Genomic DNA, 24,223 nt, shown 5'->3' with positions numbered 1-24,223 from the left:
TACAAACTAGGTGTGCCACTCACTGCCAGACCACTTCAAAATCAGCCAATCATTGAAAATACAGTGGGGCAAAAAAGTATTTAGTCAGCCACCAGTTGTGCAAATTCTCCCACTTAAAAAGATGAGAGGCCTGTAATCATAGGTACACTTCAACTATGACAGACAAAATGAGAAGAAAAAAAATCCAGAAAATCATTGTAGGATTTTATGAATTTGCAAATTATGGTGGAAAATAAGTATTTGGTCACCTACAAACAAGCAAGATTTCTGGCTCTCACTGACCTGTAACTTCATATTTAAGAGGCTCCTCTGTCCTCCACTCGTTACCTGTATTAATGGCATCTGTTTGAACTTGTTATCAGTATAAAAGACACCTGTCCACAACCTCAAACAGTCACACTCCAAACCCCACTATGGCCAAGACCAAAGAGCTGTCAAAGGACACAAGAAACAAAATTGTACACCTGCACCAGGCTGGGAAGACTGAATCTGCAATAGGTAAGCAGCTTGGTTTAAAGAAATCAACTGTGGGAGCAATTATGAGGAAATGGAAGACATACAAGACCACTGATACTCTCCCTCAATCTGGGGCTCCACGCAAGATCTCACCCCGCGGGGTCAAAATGATCACTAGAAACGGTGAGCAAAAATCCCAGAACCACACGGGGGGACCTAGTGAATGACCTGCAGAGAGCTGGGACCAGAGTAACAAAGCCTACCAACAGTAACACACTACGCCGCCAGGGACTCAAATCCTGCAGTGCCAGACGTGTCCCCCTGCTTAAGCCAGTACATGTCCAGGCCCGTCTGAAGTTTGCTAGAAAGCATTTGGATGCTCCAGAAGAAGATTGGGAGAATGTCATATGGTCAGATGAAACCAAAATATAACGTTTTGGTAAAGAAACACAACGATTTGAGTTGAGGACAAAGAAAGCTGAGTTGCATCCAAAGAACACCATACCTACTGTGAAGCATGGGGGTGGAAACATCATGCTTTGGGGCTGTTTTTCTGCAAAGGAACCAGGACGACTGATCCGTGTAAAGGAAAGAATGAATGGGGCCATGTATCGTGAGATTTTAAGAGAAAACCTCCTTCCATCAGCAAGGGCATTGAAGATGAAACGTGCCTGGGTCTTTCAGCATGACAATGATCCCAAACACACTGCCCGGGCAACAAAGGAGTGGCTTCGTAAGAAGCATTTCAAGGTCCTGGAGTGGCCTAGCCAGTCTCCAGATCTCAACCCCATAGAAAATCTTTGGAGGGAGTTGAAAGTCCGTGTTGCCCAGCAAGAAAAAAAGTTTGACCTCTGTCATTGCCAACAAAGGGTATATAACAAAGTATTGAGAAACTTTTGTTATTGACCAAATACTTATTTTCCACCATAATTTGCAAATAAATTCATTAAAAATCCTACAATGTGATTTTCTGGATTTTTTTTCTCATTTTATCTGTCATAGTTGAAGTGTACCTATGATGAACATTACAGGCCTCTCATCTTTTTAAGTGGGAGAACATGCACAATTGGTGGCTGGCTGAATACTTTTGTGCCCCACTGTATCTAAAACAAACATTTGCAGTTGAGTCAAGTAAGCTCAAACTGTAGATTACCTGTGAGCTGTTCTCAACTAACACAAAAGACCTAGGTTACCTGGGTCCTAGAATGGATCCTATAATTATTTCACGCAGGAATACATCTAAACAATCTCACATTTTTTAGCTTTGGGGTGCAGATCATCAATAAAATGTTCAGTATTATCAAAAGGATGTATATAAAACTGGAGGATACAAAACCGATATAGAATCCCTTTTAAGAATCCCGTACTCTATCACGTGCAGTCGGAACAGTGATACAGGGCCGCAAATGCCACCACGCCTGGCATTCTCACTGCAGTCAGTCTTCCAAGCGTTTATGAGGGCCCAAGCCCTGTGATGAAAGAGAGAGAGGAATGCAACCATTCCCAAAACGGCATTACTTCCTGCATCCGCTGACTAACGTAAAGTTCCAACTAATTGTTCCAGATTACTCAGGGGAAGGGGCACACTCAGAGTGAGTGAGTGAGTGAGTGAGTGAGTGAGTGACCACACATGCATTGAGAGTGGAGACAGAGAAACCAACAACTAAAATCCTCAGTTTGAAGACTAGTCCGTCTTCTGGTATTGTGTTATTACTGCATGAGTGTGCCACCTCTTGAACTACCCCTTCCTCTATTTAGGTGGCCTGTCCCAAAAGTACACATACACAGTATCTAAGGTTGTGTTCCAAATCACACCCTATTCCCTATTATGTGCTTGAGCAAGGCACTTATCCAAAGTGACTTACAGGAGCAATTAGGGTTAAGAGAGTCTGCTATATGACTACATTGTAAAATGTTTTCAGTGCACTACTTTTGACCAGGGCCCACAATATGGTTCCATTTGTAAAGTATCCTAAGAAAAACTAAAAGGAAAAAGCCTTTGAGTAGTTCTATGGGAAATCAAAGTGGGTATGAGTTGAAGAGTGGCAGGCCAGCAGCAATTTGTCCCATTAGGGCTGCACGTCACTAAGGCAGCGAGGCTATGATCAAGGCCCACCACAACGAGGGCCCCAAGCCAGGCCACTTTAACAGGGGAACACCCCAGGGATGAGCTCACCACTGGTTTTACTCAGCATTTCCACTTAACCAACCGCCAGTCTGTCTGAGTGTGAGTGTGAGTGTGAGTGTGAGTGTGAGTGTGAGTGTGAGTGTGAGTGTGAGTGTGAGTGTGCCTATCTGTCAGTCTGTGTGTCTGCAGGGTATTTCTGCTACCGACTTCACCCGTCCAGCCAGGTTTCTAATGCAATTAGGTCACAGGCTTCTGACAAACACACTGCTAACTAGAGGAAGTAGACGTCAGTGGACTTCACCTGTGGTTACTGGTGGTTATCAGATGGAAAATTGCCAAGACAAAGGAATTCTTAGTGACACTAAAAAGTGGAACGTCTGAATCTAATGCTGACAATCCTGAACAACAGAATCTAATGCTAATATCACTGCAGAGGGCCTGAAGGTCAAATTCCCTAGTCATGTTTCCACACACACGTACACACAACTGACAAACAAGTTATTCAGGAAGTGGCTATGGCAAGCCAAGACAATGCCTTTCCTCTCCCCATTGCGTGGTGGACTAGAGGCTTGCTACATCCCATGGTGCCTTTGGAATCAAGTCCACACTGTAGCTACAGAATATGACAACATGGGACTCAAACATTAGATAAGAACATGCAGTATAGTACACTGATGGACCAATAAGAGGTTCCAGCAACATACTACAAGATCTTGTGCCTTTAGAAAGTCTTCACACCCCTCACACGCCTACACACACACACACAAACAATACCCCTCATAATGTTAAAGCGCAATCATGTTTTTCAAAATTTGTACGAATTAAGAATTTAAAATGTCTTGAGTCAATTACTTAACCCCCTTGTTATGGCAAGCCTAAATCATTTCAGGAGTAAAAATGTGCTTAACAAGTCACATAATACGTTGTATGGACTCACTCAGAGTGACATAGTGTTTCATGTTTAACATGACTTTAATGACTACATCATCTCTGTACCCCACATATACACAATTATCTGTAAGGTCCCCTCAGTCAAACAGTGAATTTCAAACACAGATTCAACCACAAAGACCAGGGTGGTTTTCCAGTGCCTCGCAAAGAAGGGCACTTATTGGTAAATGGGTAAAACATTTTTAAAAATACATTGAATATCCCTTTGAGCATGGTGAAGTTATTAATTACACTTTGGATGGAGTATCAATATACCCAGTCACCACAAAGATACAGGCTTCCTTCCTAACTCAGTTGCCAGAGAGGATGGAAACCACTCCGGGATTTCACCATAAGACCAATGGTGACTTTAAGAGAGTCAGAGTTGAATGGCTGTAATAGGAGAAAACTGAGGATGGATCAACATTGTAGTTACTCCTCAATACTAACCTAATTGGCAGAGTGAAAAGGGAAACCTGAACAGATTACAAATATTCCAAAACATGCATCCTGTTTGCATGGAACTAAAGTAATACTGCAAAAAAATGTGGCAAAGCAATTAACTTTTTGTCCTGAATACAAAGTGTTATGTTTGGGGCAAATCCAATACTGCACATTGAGTACCACTCTCCATATTTTCAAGCACAGTGGTGGTTGCATCATGTTATGGGTATGCTTGTAATCATTAAGGACTGGGGAGTTTTTCAGGATAAAAAGCAGAACCAAGCATAGGCAAATTTAACAGGGAAACTGAATTCACCTTTCAGCAGAACAATAACCTAAAACACAAAGCCAAATCTACACTGGAGTTGCTTACCAAGAAGAAAATGATTGTTCCTGAGCAGCCAACATAAATCTACTTGAAATATGGCAAAACCTGAAAATGTTTGTCTAGCAATGATCAACAACCAATTTCACAGAGCTTAAAGAATTTTTAAAATAATAATGGACAAATGTTTCACAATCCAAGTGTGGAAAGCTCTTAGACTTATCCACAAAGGTGCATCTACAAAGTATTGACTCAAGGATGTGAATACTTATGTAAATTAGATATTTCTGCATTTCATTTTCAATAAATTTGCTCAACTTTCTAAAAACATGTTTTCACTGTTATTATTATGGGCTATTGTGTGTAGATGCGTGAGATTTGTTTTTATTGAATACATTTTGAATTCAGGCTGTAACAACAAAATGTGACCCGATTCAGGAAACTGGGCATATGTCGCAAACGACTTCACAGGAGAGCCGTTTCAACGTTAAAAAAGTTTATCAAAATGCATTCTTTGGCAGAAATGCCTTCTCGAACATGTGAACTTTCATGTGCCTTAATATCAAACTTGTGTGCCATCTGTCAATACGAATAAAACATTTAAAATGATGAGCCTAGTTGGTTTAGCCACAGAAAAAGACAGCAACCATGATTGGCTGAGATAATGAGTGGGCTGAACATTCCGAGAGATGAGTTTGGATTGGTCTGAGGTGTAGCACCTTGTGTCTATAAAATGAGCTACTCGTAATGCGAAGAAAATCCGTTCTACTGCGGTTTTTCTTAAAGATATAACGTTAGCCATGGAGAACAGCAAATGTGTTGCTACTGCTCTCAATAACATTGCTGCCCTGAATTTAAATCAGGCGCTATCGACAAAGGTCAGTGGGAAAAAGTTGTGATGGACTACTTTCTGGAGGACGATCGTGCCACGCTGACTCTCTCGGACTCCGAAAATGAATCCGACGATGAGGGAATCCCTGATTCAGGTAAAAACATTTTAATTGAAGACGACATTGGAGAGTCTTCTGATGACAGTGATGGAGAAGAAAAAGGTGACAATCAACAGTGTTCTTGTCACGGAAGAAGTTGACTGAGGGAAACCCCCATGGCATAGGTGACAGAGGGAGAAAGATCTGATGATTCTTATGGCATTGCACAGGGTGACTTGACACAACGGGCCAAACAAGCTGTTCAAACTAAAGGGAAAAGACACAGGATGTCTTATTTAATAAAAGGGGTTGCAGTCTGAAGCTTTCATCCATGTATACGGGTAAGAATCTAAAATTGAACCCATTTTGCTTAACTTTAGCTAGCTATGACAATCGGTTTGTATTGCTGAAGCTTGTTGTTAGCTACCCAGTTTGATGGCTGGCTTGCTAATGTTACTCTATGGATTGGGATTTCAGATAATTTTTTAGCTAGCTAACGTTACATGTCTAAACAAAAGACCCCAAGTTAAAGCTTGCTGTTAGCTAGATAACGTTAGCGGATGTTAGATGGCTGGAATGCTAGCTAACATTAACTTAATATATGAAGTGTGTGTAACGTTTGTATCTGGAATTTGTCTTTCAGCATTAGTAGAACACGCCTGACTCTCCTCTACCAGTCATATAAGGAGAATGGTCTAATGACTCCCATCTAAAAGAGAGCTGGCCCAAGCAAGCACAGGTTACACCTGAAGCATGAGGACTGGCAGCTAGTGGTGAACTTCAACTACACCGAGGATAATGCAATAGTATTACCAGGACGCCACCTAGGACAAACAATTTTGGTGGAAAGCTGTGTGACAATCCCGTGTGACAAAAGCAGTAGTGTGGCGTCTCTACAAGGAATCGATGACAACACTTGGTATGTAAAGCATAAACACATTTTACCATTTAATTGACCAACCAACATGATTGGCACTACTTTTATTGATCTCACATTTTTTTCTGTATTTTCCAGAGGTGCGTGTAGTCGGGCTGTCTTCTTTCAGGAATCTGTGGAGAAAATTGCTGCCCCAGAACTCAAGCTGAGGACAGACAAGTGCTATGGGCTCTTCAGATCTGCCAATCTGCCAGAAGCTGTTAGGTCAGCCAAGCTGAAGAAGCAAGAGCAGCATCTCCTGCTTGTTCAGAGTGAGCGATCTGTCTACCAGAAGATGGTTGCTGACTGCAAGACAACCTGTCAAGACCTGTAGTTGTCTCTGGGGGCCCCCACAACCAGCAAGCAAAGACATCAGGATAGATTACAGCTTTGATTTTGCTCAACACATAAGCAACATTTCCTCCTTTATACTGATTAAGGACATATACACTCAACAACAAATAAAATAGTGAAGACATCAAAACTATAAAATAACACAAATGGGATCATGTAGTAATCAAAAATAAAGTGTTAAATCAATGTAGATTATATTTGAGATTTTTCAAATAGCCACCCTTTGCCTTGATGACAGCTTCGCACACGCTTGGCATTCACTCAACCAGCTTCACCTGGAATGCTTTTCCAACAGTCTTGAAGGAGTTCCCACATATGCTGAGCACTTGTTGGCTGCCTTTGCTTCACTCTGCGGTCCAACTCATCCCAAACCATCTCAATTTGGTTGAGATCGGGGGATTGTGGAGGCCAGGTCATCTGATGCAGCACTCCATCACTCTCCTTCTTGGTAAAATAGCCCTTACACAGCCTGAGGATGTGTTGGGTCGTTGAAAAACAAATGATAGTCACACTACGCCCAAAACAGATGGGATGGCGTATCGCTACAGAATGCTGTGGTAGACATGCTGGTTAAGTGTGCCTTAAATTCTAAATAAATCACAGAAAGTGTCACCAGCAAAGAACCCCCACTTCATAACACCTCCTCCATGCTTTACGGTGGGAAATACACATACAGAGATCATCAGTTTACCCACACCGTATCTCAAAGACATCGGTTGGAATCAAAAATCTCAAATTTTTACTCCAGACCAAACTACTAATTTCCATTGCTCGTCTTTCTTGGCCCAAGCAAGTCTCTTCTTATTGGTGTCCTTTAGTAGTGGTTTCTTAGCAGCAATTCGACCATGAAGGCCTGATTCACAGTCTCCTCTGAACAATTGATGTTGAGATGCGTCTGTTACTTGAACTCTGAAGCATTTACTTGGCTGCAATTTCTGAGACTGGTACCTCTAATGAACGTATCATCTGCAGAGGTAACTCTGGGTCTTTCATTCCTGTGGCGGTCCTCATGAGAGCCTGTTCCATCATAGCGCTTGATGGTTTTGCGACTGACCTTTGTGTCTTAAAGTAATGGCCTGTCATTTATTTTTCCTTATATGAACTGTTCTTGCCATAATATGGACTTGGTATTTTACCAAATAGGGCTGGCTATCTTCTGTATACACCCAAGGGTGTATACTTAACCAGCATGGCTACCACAGCATTCTGTAGCGATACGCCATCCCACCCTTGTCACAACACAACTGACTGGCTCAAACGCATTAACCTCTTGAACCTCTGGGGGCAGTATTTCATTTTTGGATGAAAAACATTCCCGTTTTAAACAAGATATTTTGTCACGAAAAGATGCTCGACTATGCATATAATTGACAGCTTTGGAAGGAAAACACTGATGTTTCCAAAACTGCAAAGATATTGTCTGTGAGTGCCACAGAACTAATGCTACAGGCGAAACCAAGATGAAATTTCATACAGGAAGTGAGCCAGATTTGAGGCGCTGTGTTCCAATGTCTCCTTATATGGCTGTGAATGCGCAAGGAGAGATCCTACACTTTCCGTCGTTTCCCCAAGGTGTTTGCAGCATTGTGACGTATTTGTAGGCATATCATTGGAAAATTGACCATAAGAGACTACATTTACCAGGTGTCCGCTCGGTGTCCTCCGTCGAAACTATTGCGTAATCTCCAGGTGCGCGCATTTTTTCCATTTTGAACAGAGGAGAAACCAATCTGCCACGAGTGACTTATCATCGAATAGATATGTGAAAAACACCTTGAGGATTGATTCTAAACAACGTTTGCCATGTTTGTCGATATTATGGAGTTAATTTGGAAAAAAGTTTGCGCTGTAATGACTGAATTTTCAGGGTTTTTTCTCAGCCAAACGTGATGAACAAAACGGAGCGATTTACAAATAATATTTTGGGAAAAACTGAACATTTGCTATCTAACTGAGTCTCCTCATTGAAAACATCCGAAGTTCTTCAAAAGGTAAATTATTTTATTTGAATGCTTTTCTTGTTTTTGTGAAAATGTTGCCTGCTGAATGCTAGGCTTAATGCTATGCTAGCTATCAATACTCTTACACAAATGCTTGTGTAGCTATGATTGAAATGCATTTTTTGAAAATCTGAGATGACAGTGTTGTTAACAAAAGGCTAAGCTTGTGAGCCAATATATTTATTTCATTTCATTTCATTTGCGATTTTCATGAATAGTTAACGTTGCGTTATGGTAATGAGCTCGAGGCTATAATTACGCTCCCGGATACGGGATTGCTCGTCGCAACAGGTTAAGGAAAGACATTCCACACATTAAGGCACACGTGTTAATTGATATTGAAATGCATTACAGACCTAATGAAGCTGGTTGAGAGAACACCAAGCTGTCATCAAGGAAAGGGTGACTATTTGAAGAATCTCAAATATATTTTGATTTGTTTAATTCTTGCTCCTACTTGAGACGCAGACGTCTCATCTAGACACCTGGAAATGCAAATGCGCTACGCTAAATGCTAAATGTACTCGTTAAAACTCAAACGTTCATTAAAACACACATGCAGGGTATTGAATTAAAGCTACACTCGTTGTGAATCTAGCCAACAAGTCAGATTTTTAAAATGCTTTTCGGCGAAAGCATGAGAAGCTATTATCTGATAGCATGCAACACCCCAATATACCTGAAGGGGACGTAAACAAAATAATTAGCGTAGCCGGCACTACACAAAACGCAGAAATAAAATATAAAAACATTCATTACCTTTGATGATATTCTTTGTTGGCACTCCTATATGTTCCATAAACATCACAATTGGGTCTTTTTCCCGATTAAATCAGTCCATGTATGCCCAAAATATCCATTTGTATAGCCTGTCTGGTTCAGGAAAAAAGCTCTCTTCCAACACACGTCATTTTTTTAAATTATATAAGTTGCCTATATTCTTTGACAAAACACTTCAACCTACTTTTGTAACCCAACTTTAGGTATTTGTAAACGTTAATAAGCGATCAAATTGATCACTGGGCGATCTGTATTCAATAGCAGCTACTCAAGAAAACGTTGTCCTTTTTCTCTCTTCCAAAATCGATTGCTGTATGCTGGACGGAATGAAGGATCTATTTGTCATTACACAAAGGATTTTTGTCAATGAAAATGAAGTTTTTGGCTACATCGTGTGGAAGTTGTAGGAACTGCAAGCTCCCTGCTATATATTTTTGCTTGCAATAAACAACTCAGAGACTGGCGGATTAATACTTTTGTGGTTTTTGTGACCAGGTTTTTCTTGGGATTTCGCTTGCTGTTCCCGTTCTGTTATAGTCACAGACGTTATTTAACCAGTTTTAGAAACTTCAGAGTGTTTTCTATCCACACATACTAATCATATGCATATACTATATTCCTGGCATGAGTAGCAGGATGCTGAAATGTTGCGCGATTTTTAACAGAATGTTCGAAAAAGGAGGGGGTAGACTGAAGAGGACACCTTTTGGTTACTACATCATTCCACATGCTTTATTTCATAGTTTTGAAGTCTTTACTATTTTCTTGAACACGTAGGTGTTCTAAAACATTTGACCGAGCGAGAGAAAGAGATATACATATGGATGGATGGAAGGCAACAAATACATTTCACTGAGCGGTGTAAAGACAGATTGACAGGGGTGAGACAATTAGTTGTAATTTATCTTAATGTTACTTTGTTGTTTGCAAGTGCACTATCCTTCTGACCCTATGCAGCCAGTTCCCATCTACTTTTTAACTCCTCGCAAGTGTGGCTTGTTTGGTGTCTGCTGTGAAGGAATAGCACAACAAGTCAACTGCTTGATTGATGAAGTCATGTCATCCAGCAAAGGCAGCAGCGCAGTCATCAACTACATGCACCATGTGGGGAAACACGTGTGGACCTGAATTGTGATGGCCAAACTGCAGTGGCCAAAACAAGAACAAGTTTGTGCTCTGGTGTTGTGCCTGGCGGACCATGCACAAGCTCCACCACAGTCCGGACTAGACGTGGGCCGATTCTGATTTTTTCAACGCCGATACCGATTATTGTAGGACCAAAAAAGCCGATACAGATTAAAAATCGGACAATTTTTTAAAATGTATTTGTAATAATGACAATTACAACAATACTGAATGAACACTTATTTTAACTTCATATAATACATCAATAAAATCAATTTAGCCTCAAATAAATAATGAAACATGTTCAATTTGGTTTAAATAATGTAAAAACAAAGTGTTGGAGAAGTTAAAGTGCAATGTAAGAAAGCTAACGTTTAAGTTCCTTGCTCAGAACATGAGAACATATGAAAGCTGGTGGTTCCTTTTAACATGAGTCTTCAATATTCCCAGGTAAGGAGTTTTAGGTTGTAGTTATTAAAGGAATTAGAGGACTATTTCCCTCTATACCATTTGTATTTCATTAACCTTTGACTATTGGATGTTCTTATAGGCACTTTAGTATTGCCAGTGGAACAGTATAGCTTCCATTCCTCTCCCCGCCCCTACCTGGGCTCGAACCATGAACACAACAGCCACCCACGAAGCAGCGTTACCCATGCAGAGCAAGGGGAACAACCACTCCAAGTCTCAGAGCGAGTGACGTTTGAAACGCTATTAGCGCGCACCCCGCTAACTAGCTAGCCATTTCACATTGGTTACACGAGCCTAATCTCGGGAGTAGATAGGCTTGAAGTCATAAACAGCGCAATGCTTGACACACAACGAAGAGCTGCTGGCAAAACGCACTAAAGTGCCGTTTGAATGAAAGCTTACGAGCCTGCTGCTGCCTACCACCGCTCAGTCAGACTGCTCTATCAAATCATAGACTTAGTTATAACATAACAGACAGAAATACCAGCCTTAGGTTAATTAATATGGTCGAATCTGGAAACTATCATCTCAAAAACAAGACTTTCAGTGAAAAACGGAACCGTTCCGTATTTTATCTAACGGGTGGCATCCATTAGTCTAAATATTCCTGTTACATTGCACAACACTCAATGTTATGTCATAATTACGTAAAATCCTGGCAAACTGTTGCATATACACTGACTCTGCGTGCAATGAACACAAGAGAATTGACAATTTCACCTGGTTAATATTGCCTGCTAACCTGGATTTCTTTTAGCTAAATATGCAGGTTTAAAAATATGTACTTCTGTGTATTGATTTTAAGAAAGGCATTGATGTTTATGGTTAGGTACACAATGGAGCAACGATACGCACCGCATTGATTATATGCAACGCAGGACACGCTAGATAAACTAGTAATATCAACCATTTGTAGTCAACTAGTGATTATCATTGATTGATAGTTTTTTTATAAGATAAGTTTAATGCTAGCTAGCAACTTACCTTGGCTTACTGCATCGCGTAACAGGCAGTCTCCTCGTGGAGTGCAATGTAATCAGGTGGTTAGAGTGTTGGACTAGTTAACTGTAAGGTTGCAAGATTGAATCCGCCGAGCTGACAAGGTGAAAATCTGTCGTTCTGCCCCTGAACGAGGCAGTTAATCCACCGTTCCTAGGCCGTCATTGAAAATAAGAATGTGTTCTTAACTGACTTGCCTAGTTAAATAAAGATTAAATAAAAAGGTGTAAAAAAATATATAATTTTTAAAAACGGCTAAATCGGTATCCAAAAATGCCAATTTCCGATTGTTATGAAAACTTGAAAATCGGCCCTAATTAATCGGCCATTCCGATTAACCGGTCGACCTCTAGTCCGGACCTTCACTTCCTGATCACAGACCACACCAAGTTCCCCCCCCAACTTCTGCTTCGGCCTCATCAAGCAGCGCTTCAGAAAGACCAGAGTGAACACCTTGTCTGAGATTGCTGGTATTGTGAAGGACAGCCCTGTGACAGGGGTCAACATTCCACAGCTGGTTGGACTGGAGGATGGTACGGTGCTGGTGGAAAGCTATGGCTGGCAACAACACCTGACTCGTACTTCAGGAGGCTGCTTCAGATCAAGCATTACTAGGTGAATACATTTACATTGCATTGTATGCAGTTATTCTTCTTTTAAACTTGGGAATTGATTGTTGAATTGATGATGTGCATGTCTTCAACATTTTTTTTGTTATTTCCTGTTTTACAGCTTTGATGCTCTGGAGCCTTGTGATGTCGCCAAGGAGCGTTCCGACTCAGTCTGGACCAGGTTTCAGTTGCTGCGCAATGCTGACATCCTTCCTCCCATAGATGGTCTGCCTGTACAAGCACCACCTGAACTGGACACAGCTAGACAAACATTTATATTTTTGAGAAGATCAGGGAGGTCAAGGACGAAAAGGCTATGGACATCACATGCCCTGCACCAAAGTCAAGGGCAGGACAGAAACAGGCTCTCCGAATATAGATTCCCTTGTTCATGCGTGGTTTGGACGGACCAGTCATCAGCACTATCTGCAGTCCCTCTATTCAAATGACTCTCTCCTAACACACACACACACACACACACGTTGCTGCTACTATTATTTTTTTATCCTGCTGCTCAGCCACTTTACCTCTGATTGTATGCATACAACTACCTCATTTATCACTATCATTACTGATAGTGTTCATGTACATACTGTATATTATTTTATTTATATTAACACCATTTCTGATATTGCTACTATGCAAGTAACCATAGGCGGTACAGTTTAGACCTTCTGTAGAGACCCATCCACCAAAATATTGATATATAAAATGAATATTGATGTGTGGTCATAACATTTTGTGACATACACCACACAGACTCACTAAATACAAATGCTTAGTTTGTAAATTATGTCTGAGTGTTGGAGTGTGCCCCTTGCTATCCATAAATAAATAAAAAAAATGTATGTTTGGAAAAATAACGTTCCCAAAGTAAAACGGCCTATTTCTCAGGACCAGATGCTAGAATATGCATAATTGACAGCTTAGGATAGAAAACACTAAAGTTTCCAAAACTGTAAAAATATTGTCTGTGAGTATAACAGAACTGATATGCAGGCGAAAGCCTGAGAAAAATCCAATCAGGAAGTGACTCTTATTTTGAAAACCCTGTGTTTCTATGCATCCCTATTGACCATTGAAAGGGATATCAACCAGATTCCTTTTTCTATGGCTTCCCTAAGGTGTCAACAGCCTTTAGACATAGTTTCAGGCTTTTATTTTGAAGAATGACCGTGAACGACCACATTGCTTAAGTGGACAGGTGGGGGCTCTCAGAGTGAGTTGTGCGCAAAAGAGAAAGGCGGCCATTGTTACTCCCGGTCCTAGTGAAAGCCAACTGTCCCGGTTGATATATTATCGAATAGATATTTGAAAAACACCTTGAGGATTGATTATAAAAAATGTTTGACATGTTTGTGTACATTATGGATATAATTTGGAATTTTTGTCTGTGTTGTCGTGACCGCTCTTTCCGGTGGATTCCTGGGCATAACGCACCAAACTAACGGATGTTTTTGGATATAAAAAATATCTTTATGGAACAAAAGGAACATTTGCTGTCTAACTGCGAGTCTCGTGAGTGAAAACATCCGAAGATGATCAAAGGTAAACGATTAATTTGATTGCTTTTCTGATTTTTCGTGACCAAGTTACCTGATGCTAGGTGTAATTATTGTTTTGTTATGCTATCGATAAACTTAAAACGCTTGTATTGCTTTCGCTGTAAAGCATAATTTCAAAATCTGAGACGACAGGGTGATTAACAAAAGGCTAAGCTGTGTTTCGCTATAGTTCACTTGTGATTTCATGAATATTTTCTAGTAATATTATTTGACTGTTACGCTATGCTATTCAGCGTTGCTGATGACAAATATACCGGATCCGGGATGGGTGGTTCTAAGAGGTACATTTTAGCAATTCCATTTACTTTTGATACATAAGTATTTTTAAAACCAAATATTTTTATACTTTTATTCAGGACAGTAGTATTTTAATGGGTGAGTTACTTTTACTTCAGTCATTTTCTATTAAGTTCTTTACATCTGGACACTTTACCTGAAATGTTTCCTTATTGTAAGCTACTTACCACTTTTAGTCTTAACTACACAAGCAAACGACCTCACATGTGAATCCTTAAAGAAATAGGTGGGGCTGGCTTAAGAGGGTGTGAACAATGCTGAATGGCTGTAGACAAAGAAGGGCTCTCCAGTAAGTACCAAAATATTCAAATGCCCTTTTCTCAAAAGTGAGGTTACAAGTGTATCAACTTTCAAAGCAGAATTACTTTCCCATTGTTCCTAAAAAATGCAGTATATGATATACCATTTTGTAGCTCTGAGTCTCTACTTTCTAGCAATGTAACAAAAACAATTTCAAATTTTGCTACATAAGACCAAATCCAGGTGGTGAGTCACACGTGGAATAAGTCAAGGGGTATGAATACTTTCTAAAGGCACAGTACTCAGTAATCTGATAATACATCATTATCCTATTGTCCCTCTGAACTTGCCGTACAAGCACGCTGTACTCAAAAAAGTTATACAGAAAACATGCTGTACAACATCAACTGACTTTGATGTCAGGAACTGACTTAAACAGATACCATACATTTCTGGGTTCCGTGGGAAGGACAGTGGTTGGGAAGATTCACTTTCAGAAATATTGTCAATTATATTGTCAGATACAGTGGGGCAAAAAAGTATTTAGTCAGCCACCAATTGTGCAAGTTCTCCCACTTAAAAAGATGAGAGGCCTGTAATTTTCATCATAGGTACACTTCAACTATGACAGACAAACTGAGAAAAAAAATGCAGAAAATCACATTATAGGATTTTTAATGAATTTATTTGCAAATTATGGTGGAAAATAAGTATTTGGTCAATAACAAAAGTTTCTCAATACTTTGTTATATACCCTTTGTTGGCAATGACAGAGGTCAAACGTTTTCTGTAAGTCGTCACAAGGTTTTCACACACTGTTGCTGGTATTTTGGCCCATTCCTCCATGCAGATCTCCTTTAGAGCAGTGATGTTTTGGGGCTGTTGCTGGGCAACACGGACTTTCAACTCTCTCCAAAGATTTTCTATGGGGTTGAGATCTGGAGACTGGCTAGGCCACTCCAGGACCTTGAAATGCTTCTTACGAAGCCACTCCTTCGTTGCCCGGGCGGTGTGTTTGGGATCACTGTCATGCTGAAAGACCCAGCCACGTTTCATCTTCAATGCCCTTGCTGATGGAAGGAGGTTTTCACTCAAAATCTCACGATACATGGCCCCATTCATTCTTTCCTTTACACGGATCAGTCGTCCTGGTCCCTTTGCAGAAAAACAGCCCCAAAGCATGATGTTTCCACCCCCATGCGTCACAGTAGGTATGGTGTTCTTTGGATGCAACTCAGCATTCTTTGTCCTCCAAACACAACGAGTTGAGGTTTTACCAAAAAGTTATATTTTGGTTTCATCTGACAATATGACATTCTCCCAATCTTCTTCTGGAGCATCCAAATGCTTCCTAGCAAACTTCAGACAGGCCTGGACAGGTACTGGCTTAAGCAGGGGGACACGTCTGGCACTGCAGGATTTGAGTCCCTGGCGGCGTAGTGTGTTACTGATGGTAGGCTTTGTTACTTTGGTCCCAGCTCTCTGCAGGTCATTCACTAGGTCCCCCCGTGTGGTTCTGGGATTTTTGCTCACCGTCCTTGTGATCATTTTGACCCCACGGGGTGAGATCTTGCGTGGAGCCCCAAATCGAGGGAGAGTATCAGTGGTCTTGTATGTCTTCCATTTCCTAATAATTGCTCCCACAGTTGATTTCTTCAAACCAAGCTGCTTACCTATTGCAGATTCAGTCTTCCCAGCCTGGTGCAGGTCTACAATTTTGTTTCTGGTGTCCTTTGACAGCTCTTTGGTCTTGGCCATAGTGGAGTTGAGTGTGACTGTTTGAGGTTGTGGACAGGTGTCGTTTATACTGATAACAAGTTCAAACAGGTGCCATTAATACAGGTAACGAGTGGAGGACAGAGGAGCCTCTTAAAGAAAAAGTTACAGGTCTGTGAGAGCCAGAAATCTTGCTTGTTTGTAGGTGACCAAATACTTATTTTCCACCATAATTTGCAAATAAATACATTAAAAATCCTACAATGTAATTTTCTGGATTTTTTTTCTTCTCACTTTGTCTGTCATAGTTGAAGTGTACCTATGATGAAAATTACAGGCCTCATCTTTTTAAGTGGGAGAACTTGCACAATTGGTGGCTGACTAAATACTTTTTTGCCCCACTATATATTGTAATCTGATCAAAGTAAAGACTCATCATACTCCGTTTTCTCACACTATCGTTAATCAGTTTCCGTAAACTCTTGGCTCTTAGCACAGCACCATTCCTGGTCATGATCGTCATGGTTCCAGGAGAGAAGGGAAGGTCTGATAAGAACAGTTCCAGCTAAAATCTCTTGAAACCTTCCTTGAGAACATTAATGAGTGTGTGTGGGGACAGGACATGCCTGGAGGTATGAATACAGAGGTGGGGGAGTAGGGTTCAGGGTGGGTCACTGGAGCAGGACCAACACACACACACACCTAGAAAGCCTCACTAAATGGATTGTCTTATTACAGTAATGGAGAATTATTGCAAAGCAAAAACCTGCTATACATACTTGTGGTGTTGGTACAGGTTTTGTTACTACTGATAACAATACTAAACGTGTGGCTACAGATGTAGGATCTTAATATGATTACCCTGTTGCAGGAGAACTTTCCTGCAATGCAGGACATTTAAATATATGTAATATGTCATTTCCAATTTGACATTTCAGACTTGATTTTACCTTATGAAAGAAAATGATCGACCCCTAAAAAAAGTCCATTAATTATAATCCACATTTCTACAAGGTTATTTTCCTGTTGTAGCAAACTGACTCAAATTAAGATCCTATATCTGTGTTAATATGACAGTCATTAGTGTACTGTTAACCCTGACCTGGTCAAAGAGCTGTTTGCCAGTGGTGCTGGGCTGAACGGCAAACTCCAGCTCAGCGTCCATGGTGGTGACGCGAACATTGACCTGAGGAGACAGAGACATGACAGAAAGACATTAGTAACACAAAAACATTTGTATTTACTATTTAGTAAAAGAGAGATACAGTTGAAGTTGGAAGTTTACATACACCTTAGCCAAATACATTTCAACTCAGTTTCACAATTCCTGACATTTAATCCTAGTAAAAATTCCCTGTCAGTTAGGATCACAAAGTTATTTTAAGAATGTGAAATGTCAGAATAGAGAGAATTATTTCTTTCAGCTTTTATTTCTTTCATCACATTCCCAGTGGGTCAGAAGTTTACATACCCTCAGTATTTAGTAACATTGCCTTTAAATTGTTTAACTTGGGTCAAATGTTTTGGGTAGCCTTCAACAAGCTTCCAACAATAAGTTGGGTGAATTTTGGCCCATTCATCCTGACAGAGCTGGTGTAACTGAGTCAGGTTTGTAGGCCTCCTTGCTCGCACACGCTCACTTGCTCGCTTTTTCAGTTCTGCCCACAAATTTTCTGTGTTGCTTCAATATATCCACAATTTTCCTGCCTCATGATGCCATCCATTTTGTGAAGTGCACCAGTCCCTCCTGCAGCAAAGCACCCCCACAACATGATGCTGCCACCCTGTGCTTCACAGTTAGGATAGTGTTCTTCAGCTTGCAAGCCTCCCCCTTTTTCCTCCAAACATAAAGATGGTCATTATGGCCAAACAGTTCTATTTTTGTTTCATCAGACCAGAGGACATATCTCCAAAAAGTGCGATCTTTGTCCCCATGTGTAGTTGCAAACTGTAGTCTGGCTTTTTTTTAATGGCAGTTTGGAGCAGTGGCTTCTTCCTTGCTGAGCGGCCTTTCAGGTTATGTCGATATAGGACTCGTTTTACTGTGGATATAGATACTTTTGTACCTGTTTCCTCCAGCATCTTCACAAGGTCCTTTGCTGTTGTTCTGGGATTGATTTGCACTTTTCGCACCAAAGTACAATCATTTCTAGGAGACAGAACGCGTCTCCTTCCTGAGCGGTATGACGGCTGCGTGGTCCCATGGTGTTTATACTTGCCACCATTGTTTGTACAGATGAACATAAATCTATAGTTTGTTAACAAGACATTTGTGGAGTGGTTGAAAAACAAGTTTTAATGACTCCAACCTAAGTGCATGTAAACTTCCGACTTCAACTGTAGGTTTTCAAACGCTCTAGGAAGTAACAATGAATGAGCAACTGTAGAGTAATGTACAAAAAATAAATGTACTGTACTTCAAAGGGGATGATATGTACAGACTAAACAGACCATGTGTTTATTTGCCTAGTTAAATAAAATAAATAGGTCTCGTAATAGACAAAGACTGATCAGAGGGAACTGAGTGTGAAAATCACGTTTCACTTTAAATACTTAATCCTGGTCTCGTTTCAGATTTCACACATTAGCTAGTGTGGTAAACTGGTGTATGGTTGTGAAAACCCCTACTGCACATGTAGGCCTATAGTCAGATTCAATCAAATGTATTTTATAAAGCCTTTTTTTACATCAGCAGTTGTCAAAGTTCATTACACAGATACCCAGCCTAAAGCCCCAAAGAGTAACGGCACAGTGGCTAGGAAACATTCCCTAGAAGGCAGGAACATTGAAAGAAACCTAGAGAGGAAAGGCTCTGAGGGGTGCCATAGCAGCTGTAGTTAGTTACAGTAAAAGGAACATGGTTGATTTTAGAAGGGAACCCCTAACGGAGATAGCGATAGATGGAGAGGCAATAGTGTCATAACCCCTCGACACAGACCAGCTAATCAGGAGTTTAGCCTGTATTGACAATGGCCACTCATTTACTTCCGTTTTGAGAGAAAAGGTATGCCATGCCGTTCTTTGGTTAATAATTGATAAGACTGACCGCACAAACATGGCAAGTCCTTGTTTTTTTAGGCCTGCCTTATGAGGTGAGCATGCAGGAATGCTTATAGACTCATAAAATAAATGATAGGACACTGAACAAAAATATAAAAACGCAACATGTAAAGTGTTGGTAACATGTTTCATGAGCTATTTCTGTCTGTAAAACAATGAATTTAGCAATATCGATTTTGTTATATGTTTAAGCAAAAAAACATTAGTCATGGCACAATGCATAATGTAAAATAAAATAAAAATCGCAGGAAAATTGCTGCAACATTTTTCCTCGGCTCCATGGCAGAATGTGTAGAATTGCAGGAAACTAGCTTTAAAACTGCTAAAATGCATCTCAGCTTCATGGAACAATGTGTAGAATTGCAGGATCTAAAAAAAAGTTTCAAATACAGCTGCGCTGACCGAGCCCATTGCCACGCCCCCGTCACACCCACCACCTACACCCATTTTTGACCCAGAAAAAAACCTGGCATGACTGCCTGCTTAAGGAGGTCCACTGAGGTAAATGTTTTTTGAAATATAGTATGTCGCAACGAGGGCGCCCTCTGATTTCCATGAATCAGGCATGACATCAAGATTGAAAGACTACAAAGACTTAATTCCATGTAGGTTAGTTCTCATCTAATTCCTGCTACAATATATAATATTCATTACAATATCAGCATTGTAAGCTCACTAACAAACCCTAGTCCTACACCTTTCGCTTCTAGGGCTAATGTTTCAGTTGAGAAAATGAGGCCTACAGTATTTACCCAGGTTATTGGTGTGCACTGACAACCCTATAGAGATGTGTGTGGACTCCGGTATGAGGGAGACTGCTGCCAACAGAGTGTTTGGTGTTTTCTGTCATCTCCTGGCCATTGTGAATGCCATTGAGGCTCTTTTTATTTATTTAACTAGGCGAGTCAGTTAAGAACAAATTCTTATTTACTATGACGACCTAACAAAGGGCCTCCTACGGGGGGGGGGCTGGAATTAAGAATAAAATATAACAAAACACCACAACAAGAGAGACACCACAACACTAAATAAAGAGAGACCTAAGATAACATACAGTAAGTAGCATGGCAGCAACACAACATGACAGCAGCACAACACGGTTGCAGCACAAAACATTGTACAAACATTATTGGGCACAGACAACAGCACAAAGGGCAAGGAGGAAGAGACAACTATATCACTTGAAGTAGCCACAACTGTCAGTAAGAGTATCCATGATTGAGTCTTTGAATGAAGAGATGGAAATAAAACTGTCCGGATTGAGTGTTTGGGTCTTGGGGGTTGTCTGGTCACTGGTCTGCTACGGTCCTGCATGGGGAGGATGGACAACCTCAGAGCAAGCAGACACACCTGGTACCCCGTGACAGAGTTCAATGGAGGCACCCCTCTGTGGGATGCTCACTCCAGGTGTAGGTTGGTGTCTTTAGTCCTTCCTCCACTCCTCTGGTTCTGGTGGTGATGGTCTGGTCTCTTTCTGTTGATCTGCTCCAGGTGGTACTGGTGTGTTCGGCGGAGGCAAGGGAGGATGGCTGTGGGCCAAGGGTAGAGGGAGTAAGGCTCGCCTCGGCAGTACTCTACTCGCCTCAAGGACTGCAGTCTACCATTTCCTCCTCAAGCAGCTGGTCTGGTGAAATTGAAGTGAGCAAACTCAATGACGCCCACTGGAAACGGTCTAACGGGATGTCTTCTGGGCTGGGGCCTGGGCTCTGACTGACTGGACTATTTACTCACTGCCATGATGTTTAGCTGCCTCCGGCTACATACTGAGCCTATACATAATATCTGACTTGACTATGGCAGTAGATATGGCCAAATAAATGACTCCATAGAAAGAACAATTCAAAGTGAATTGACTACAAGAGAAAAGCGCATGAAAGCTTGTTTCTTTTTTTACGTCGGAAAAGCCTAATCTACATATTGATTGTTGTGAGCAGACCCATTTTGCAGTTGTGACTGGGCTAGTTTGCGTGTAGGAGTCCAAACAATAGGAGTGGTAGAGGTTCATGGGTTGTTCAGTAGGGCAAACTAGCAAAATATGTTACAACAGAAAATGAACATGTTATTAGACAAATTTAGCAAGTACCTACTCATTTCAAAATGCTATATTTTCTATATTGAACAAAACCCAGGGCTGATATTATCACCACCAAACCTGGAGGGGAGGAGCTTCTATAGGAAACAGCGTCCAAAATAGCGAGGGAAAAGAGAAAAAAAACTATTTACACAGCAAAACAAAGATCCCTTTTCAGCTTGGCCTCCCCAGTGGTCCCTCTCCTGCACCACTATGAATTTTAATGGACCCCAGCTTCCAGACTGCAGAGTCAAACTGACTCCAGGTCAGCTGTGTAAAGGAGCCAGAAAGTAATCTTCCATGTGAACACAAAGTTCAACTGACACCGGATCAGCTAAGTTGGGGAAATGGACTGGAATCCAGTACCGTTTAGCACAGTTGGTAGAACATGGTAATTGCAGCGCCAGGGTTCTGTATTAGATTCCCACTGGGGACCAGTACAAAAAAAAAGTATGACAATGTATGCACTCACTACTGTAAGTCGCTCTGGATAAGAGCATCTGTTAAATGACTAAAATGTAAAGATCACACACAGTACAAGTCAAGTTTGGACACACCTACTCATTCAAGGGTCTCTTTATTTTTTACTAATTTCTACATTGTAAAATAATAATGAAGACATCAAAACAACACATATGGAATCATGTAGTAACCAAAAAAAGTGTTACATCAAAATATATTTCATAATTGAGATTCTTCAAAGTAGTCATCCTTTGCCATGACGGCTTTGCACACTCTTGGCATTCTCTCAACCAGCTTCATGAGGTAGTCACCTGGAATGCATTTCAATTAACAGGTGTGCCTTGTTAAAAGTAAATTTGTGGAATTTCTTTCCTTTCGAGCTTTGAAAGTTTCTTCAAATGTAGTCGCAAAAACCATCAAGCGCTATGATGAAACTGGCTCTTACGAGGACCACCACAGGAAAGGAAGACCCAGAGTTACCTCTGTTGCAGAGGATAAGTTCATTAGAGTTACCACTAAGAAATTGCAGCCCAAATAAATGCCTCACCGAGTTCAAGTAACAGACATCAACATCAACTGTTCAGAGGAGCCTGCGTGATTCAGGCCTTCGTGGTCGAATTGCTGCAAAGAAACCACTACTAAAAAGGACACCAATAAGAAGAGACTTCCTTGGGCAAAGAAACACAAGCAATGGAAATTAGAGTGGTATAAATCTGTCCTTTGGTCTGATGAGTCCAAATTTAAGATTTTTGGTTCCAACCGCCGTGTCTTTGTGATACACAGAGTAGGTGAACGGATGATCTCTGCATGTGTGGTTCCCACCATGAAGCATGGAGGAGGTGATGTGATATACTATGATATATTTAGAATTCAAGGCACACATAACCAACATGGCTACCACAGCATTCGGCAGTGATAAACCATCCAATCTGGTTGGCACTTTGTGGGACTCGTTTGTTTTTCAACAGGACAATGACACAACACACAACCAAGCTGTGTAAGGGCTATTTGACCAAGAAGGAGAGTGATTGAGTGCTGCATCAAATGGCCTGGCCTCCACAATCACCAGACCTCAACCCAATTGAGATGGTTTGGGATGAGTTGGACCGCAGAGTGAAGAAAAAGCAGCCAACAAGTGCTCAGCATGTGGGAACTCCTTCAAGACAGTTGGAAAAGCATTCCAGGTGAAGCTGGTTGAGAGAATGCTAAGGGTGTGCAAAGCTGCCATCAAGGCAAAGGGTGGCTACTTTAAGATACTCAAATATATTTAAAAAATGTTAACACTTTTTTGATTACTACATGATTCCATACAGTATGTGTTATTTCATAGTTTAATGTCTTCACTTTATTCTACAATGTAGAAAATAGTAAAAATAAAGAAAAACCCTTGAACGAGTAGGTGTTCTAAAACTTTTGCATGCTCAAGAATGTGCTGGTTCGCATACCACTGCTGACATTTTAAATGGCATTTGAGAAGATGTTTGAAACTTGGAAAATCCCCAAGAACAAAGTACATGCTGTGCTACGTGATAATGCATGTAACATGACAAAGGCTTTGGAAGAATGCGGAGTCGCCAGTTTGCCATACATGGCACACATGCTCCAACTGGCTGTGAACTAAGGTGTTTTGGCCCAACGTAGCATATCTGACAGTGGCAACAGGTAGGAAGTTAGTGGGCCATTTTAAACCACTCACATCTAGCATACAAGCAATACAGGAGCAGCTTGGAGTGAAAACCAAAAGGCTAAAGCAAGACATTTCCACCAGATGGAACAGTACTTTTTACATGGATAGCCTTTTTACATGGAGTGCTTGGCGTGTACGCAGCTGACTATGAGTTACCTGCAACAATCAGTACAAATCAGTGGACTCTCATTGAAAGCATGAACACACTCCTAGCTCCATTCGAACAACTGACTCAAGAAATAAGCTCATGAACTGCACCAGACGTGATACCCTCTGTCATGGCATTGAAACGCCTTCTCAACAAAACTGCCGACACAGACCGTGGGTTTAAAACTTGCAAAAGTACTCTACTAGAGGCTGTGAACAAGTGATTCGGTGGCATTCTCTCTGAGCCGCTTTAATGCTCAATGCTAGGTACAAGAACCACTACTTCGATGCAGTAAAGAAACAGGGTTTAACGTGAAATGTTAGACACAGCTGGACAAGATGGAAACAGACAGTGACAGGGCGAACCAAAGAAGAGGACCCACAACAGAAGAGGCCACGGTCAAGATTTTAATTTAATGTAAAACAAAGTAGGTGTTTTTTTATTTTATTTTTTTATTCTGAAATGAAAGATGAAATAGTGTTGAAATGTTGCTCTCATTTTACTAGTCA

At 40.9% G+C, this 24,223-nt stretch overlaps 1 protein-coding gene across 2 annotated transcripts in view; it reads right to left on the bottom strand.

Annotated features, from left to right (window-relative positions):
- LOC110522029 (radixin) overlaps positions 1-24,223 on the bottom strand; it is a 64,877-nt gene that overhangs the window by 28,397 nt on the left and 12,257 nt on the right. For both annotated transcript variants that reach the window (XM_021600092.3, XM_021600091.3), the window contains one exon: positions 17,389-17,472. In XM_021600092.3, the coding sequence (XP_021455767.1) occupies positions 17,389-17,472 (84 nt within the window). The remainder of the gene's footprint in view (positions 1-17,388; positions 17,473-24,223) is intronic.

This window comes from Oncorhynchus mykiss, chromosome 4 (genome assembly GCF_057628025.1).
Source record: "Oncorhynchus mykiss isolate SJ-2025 chromosome 4, ASM5762802v1, whole genome shotgun sequence".
NCBI lineage: Eukaryota > Metazoa > Chordata > Actinopteri > Salmoniformes > Salmonidae > Oncorhynchus > Oncorhynchus mykiss.
This window is presented reverse-complemented; position numbering and strand designations above follow the sequence as displayed.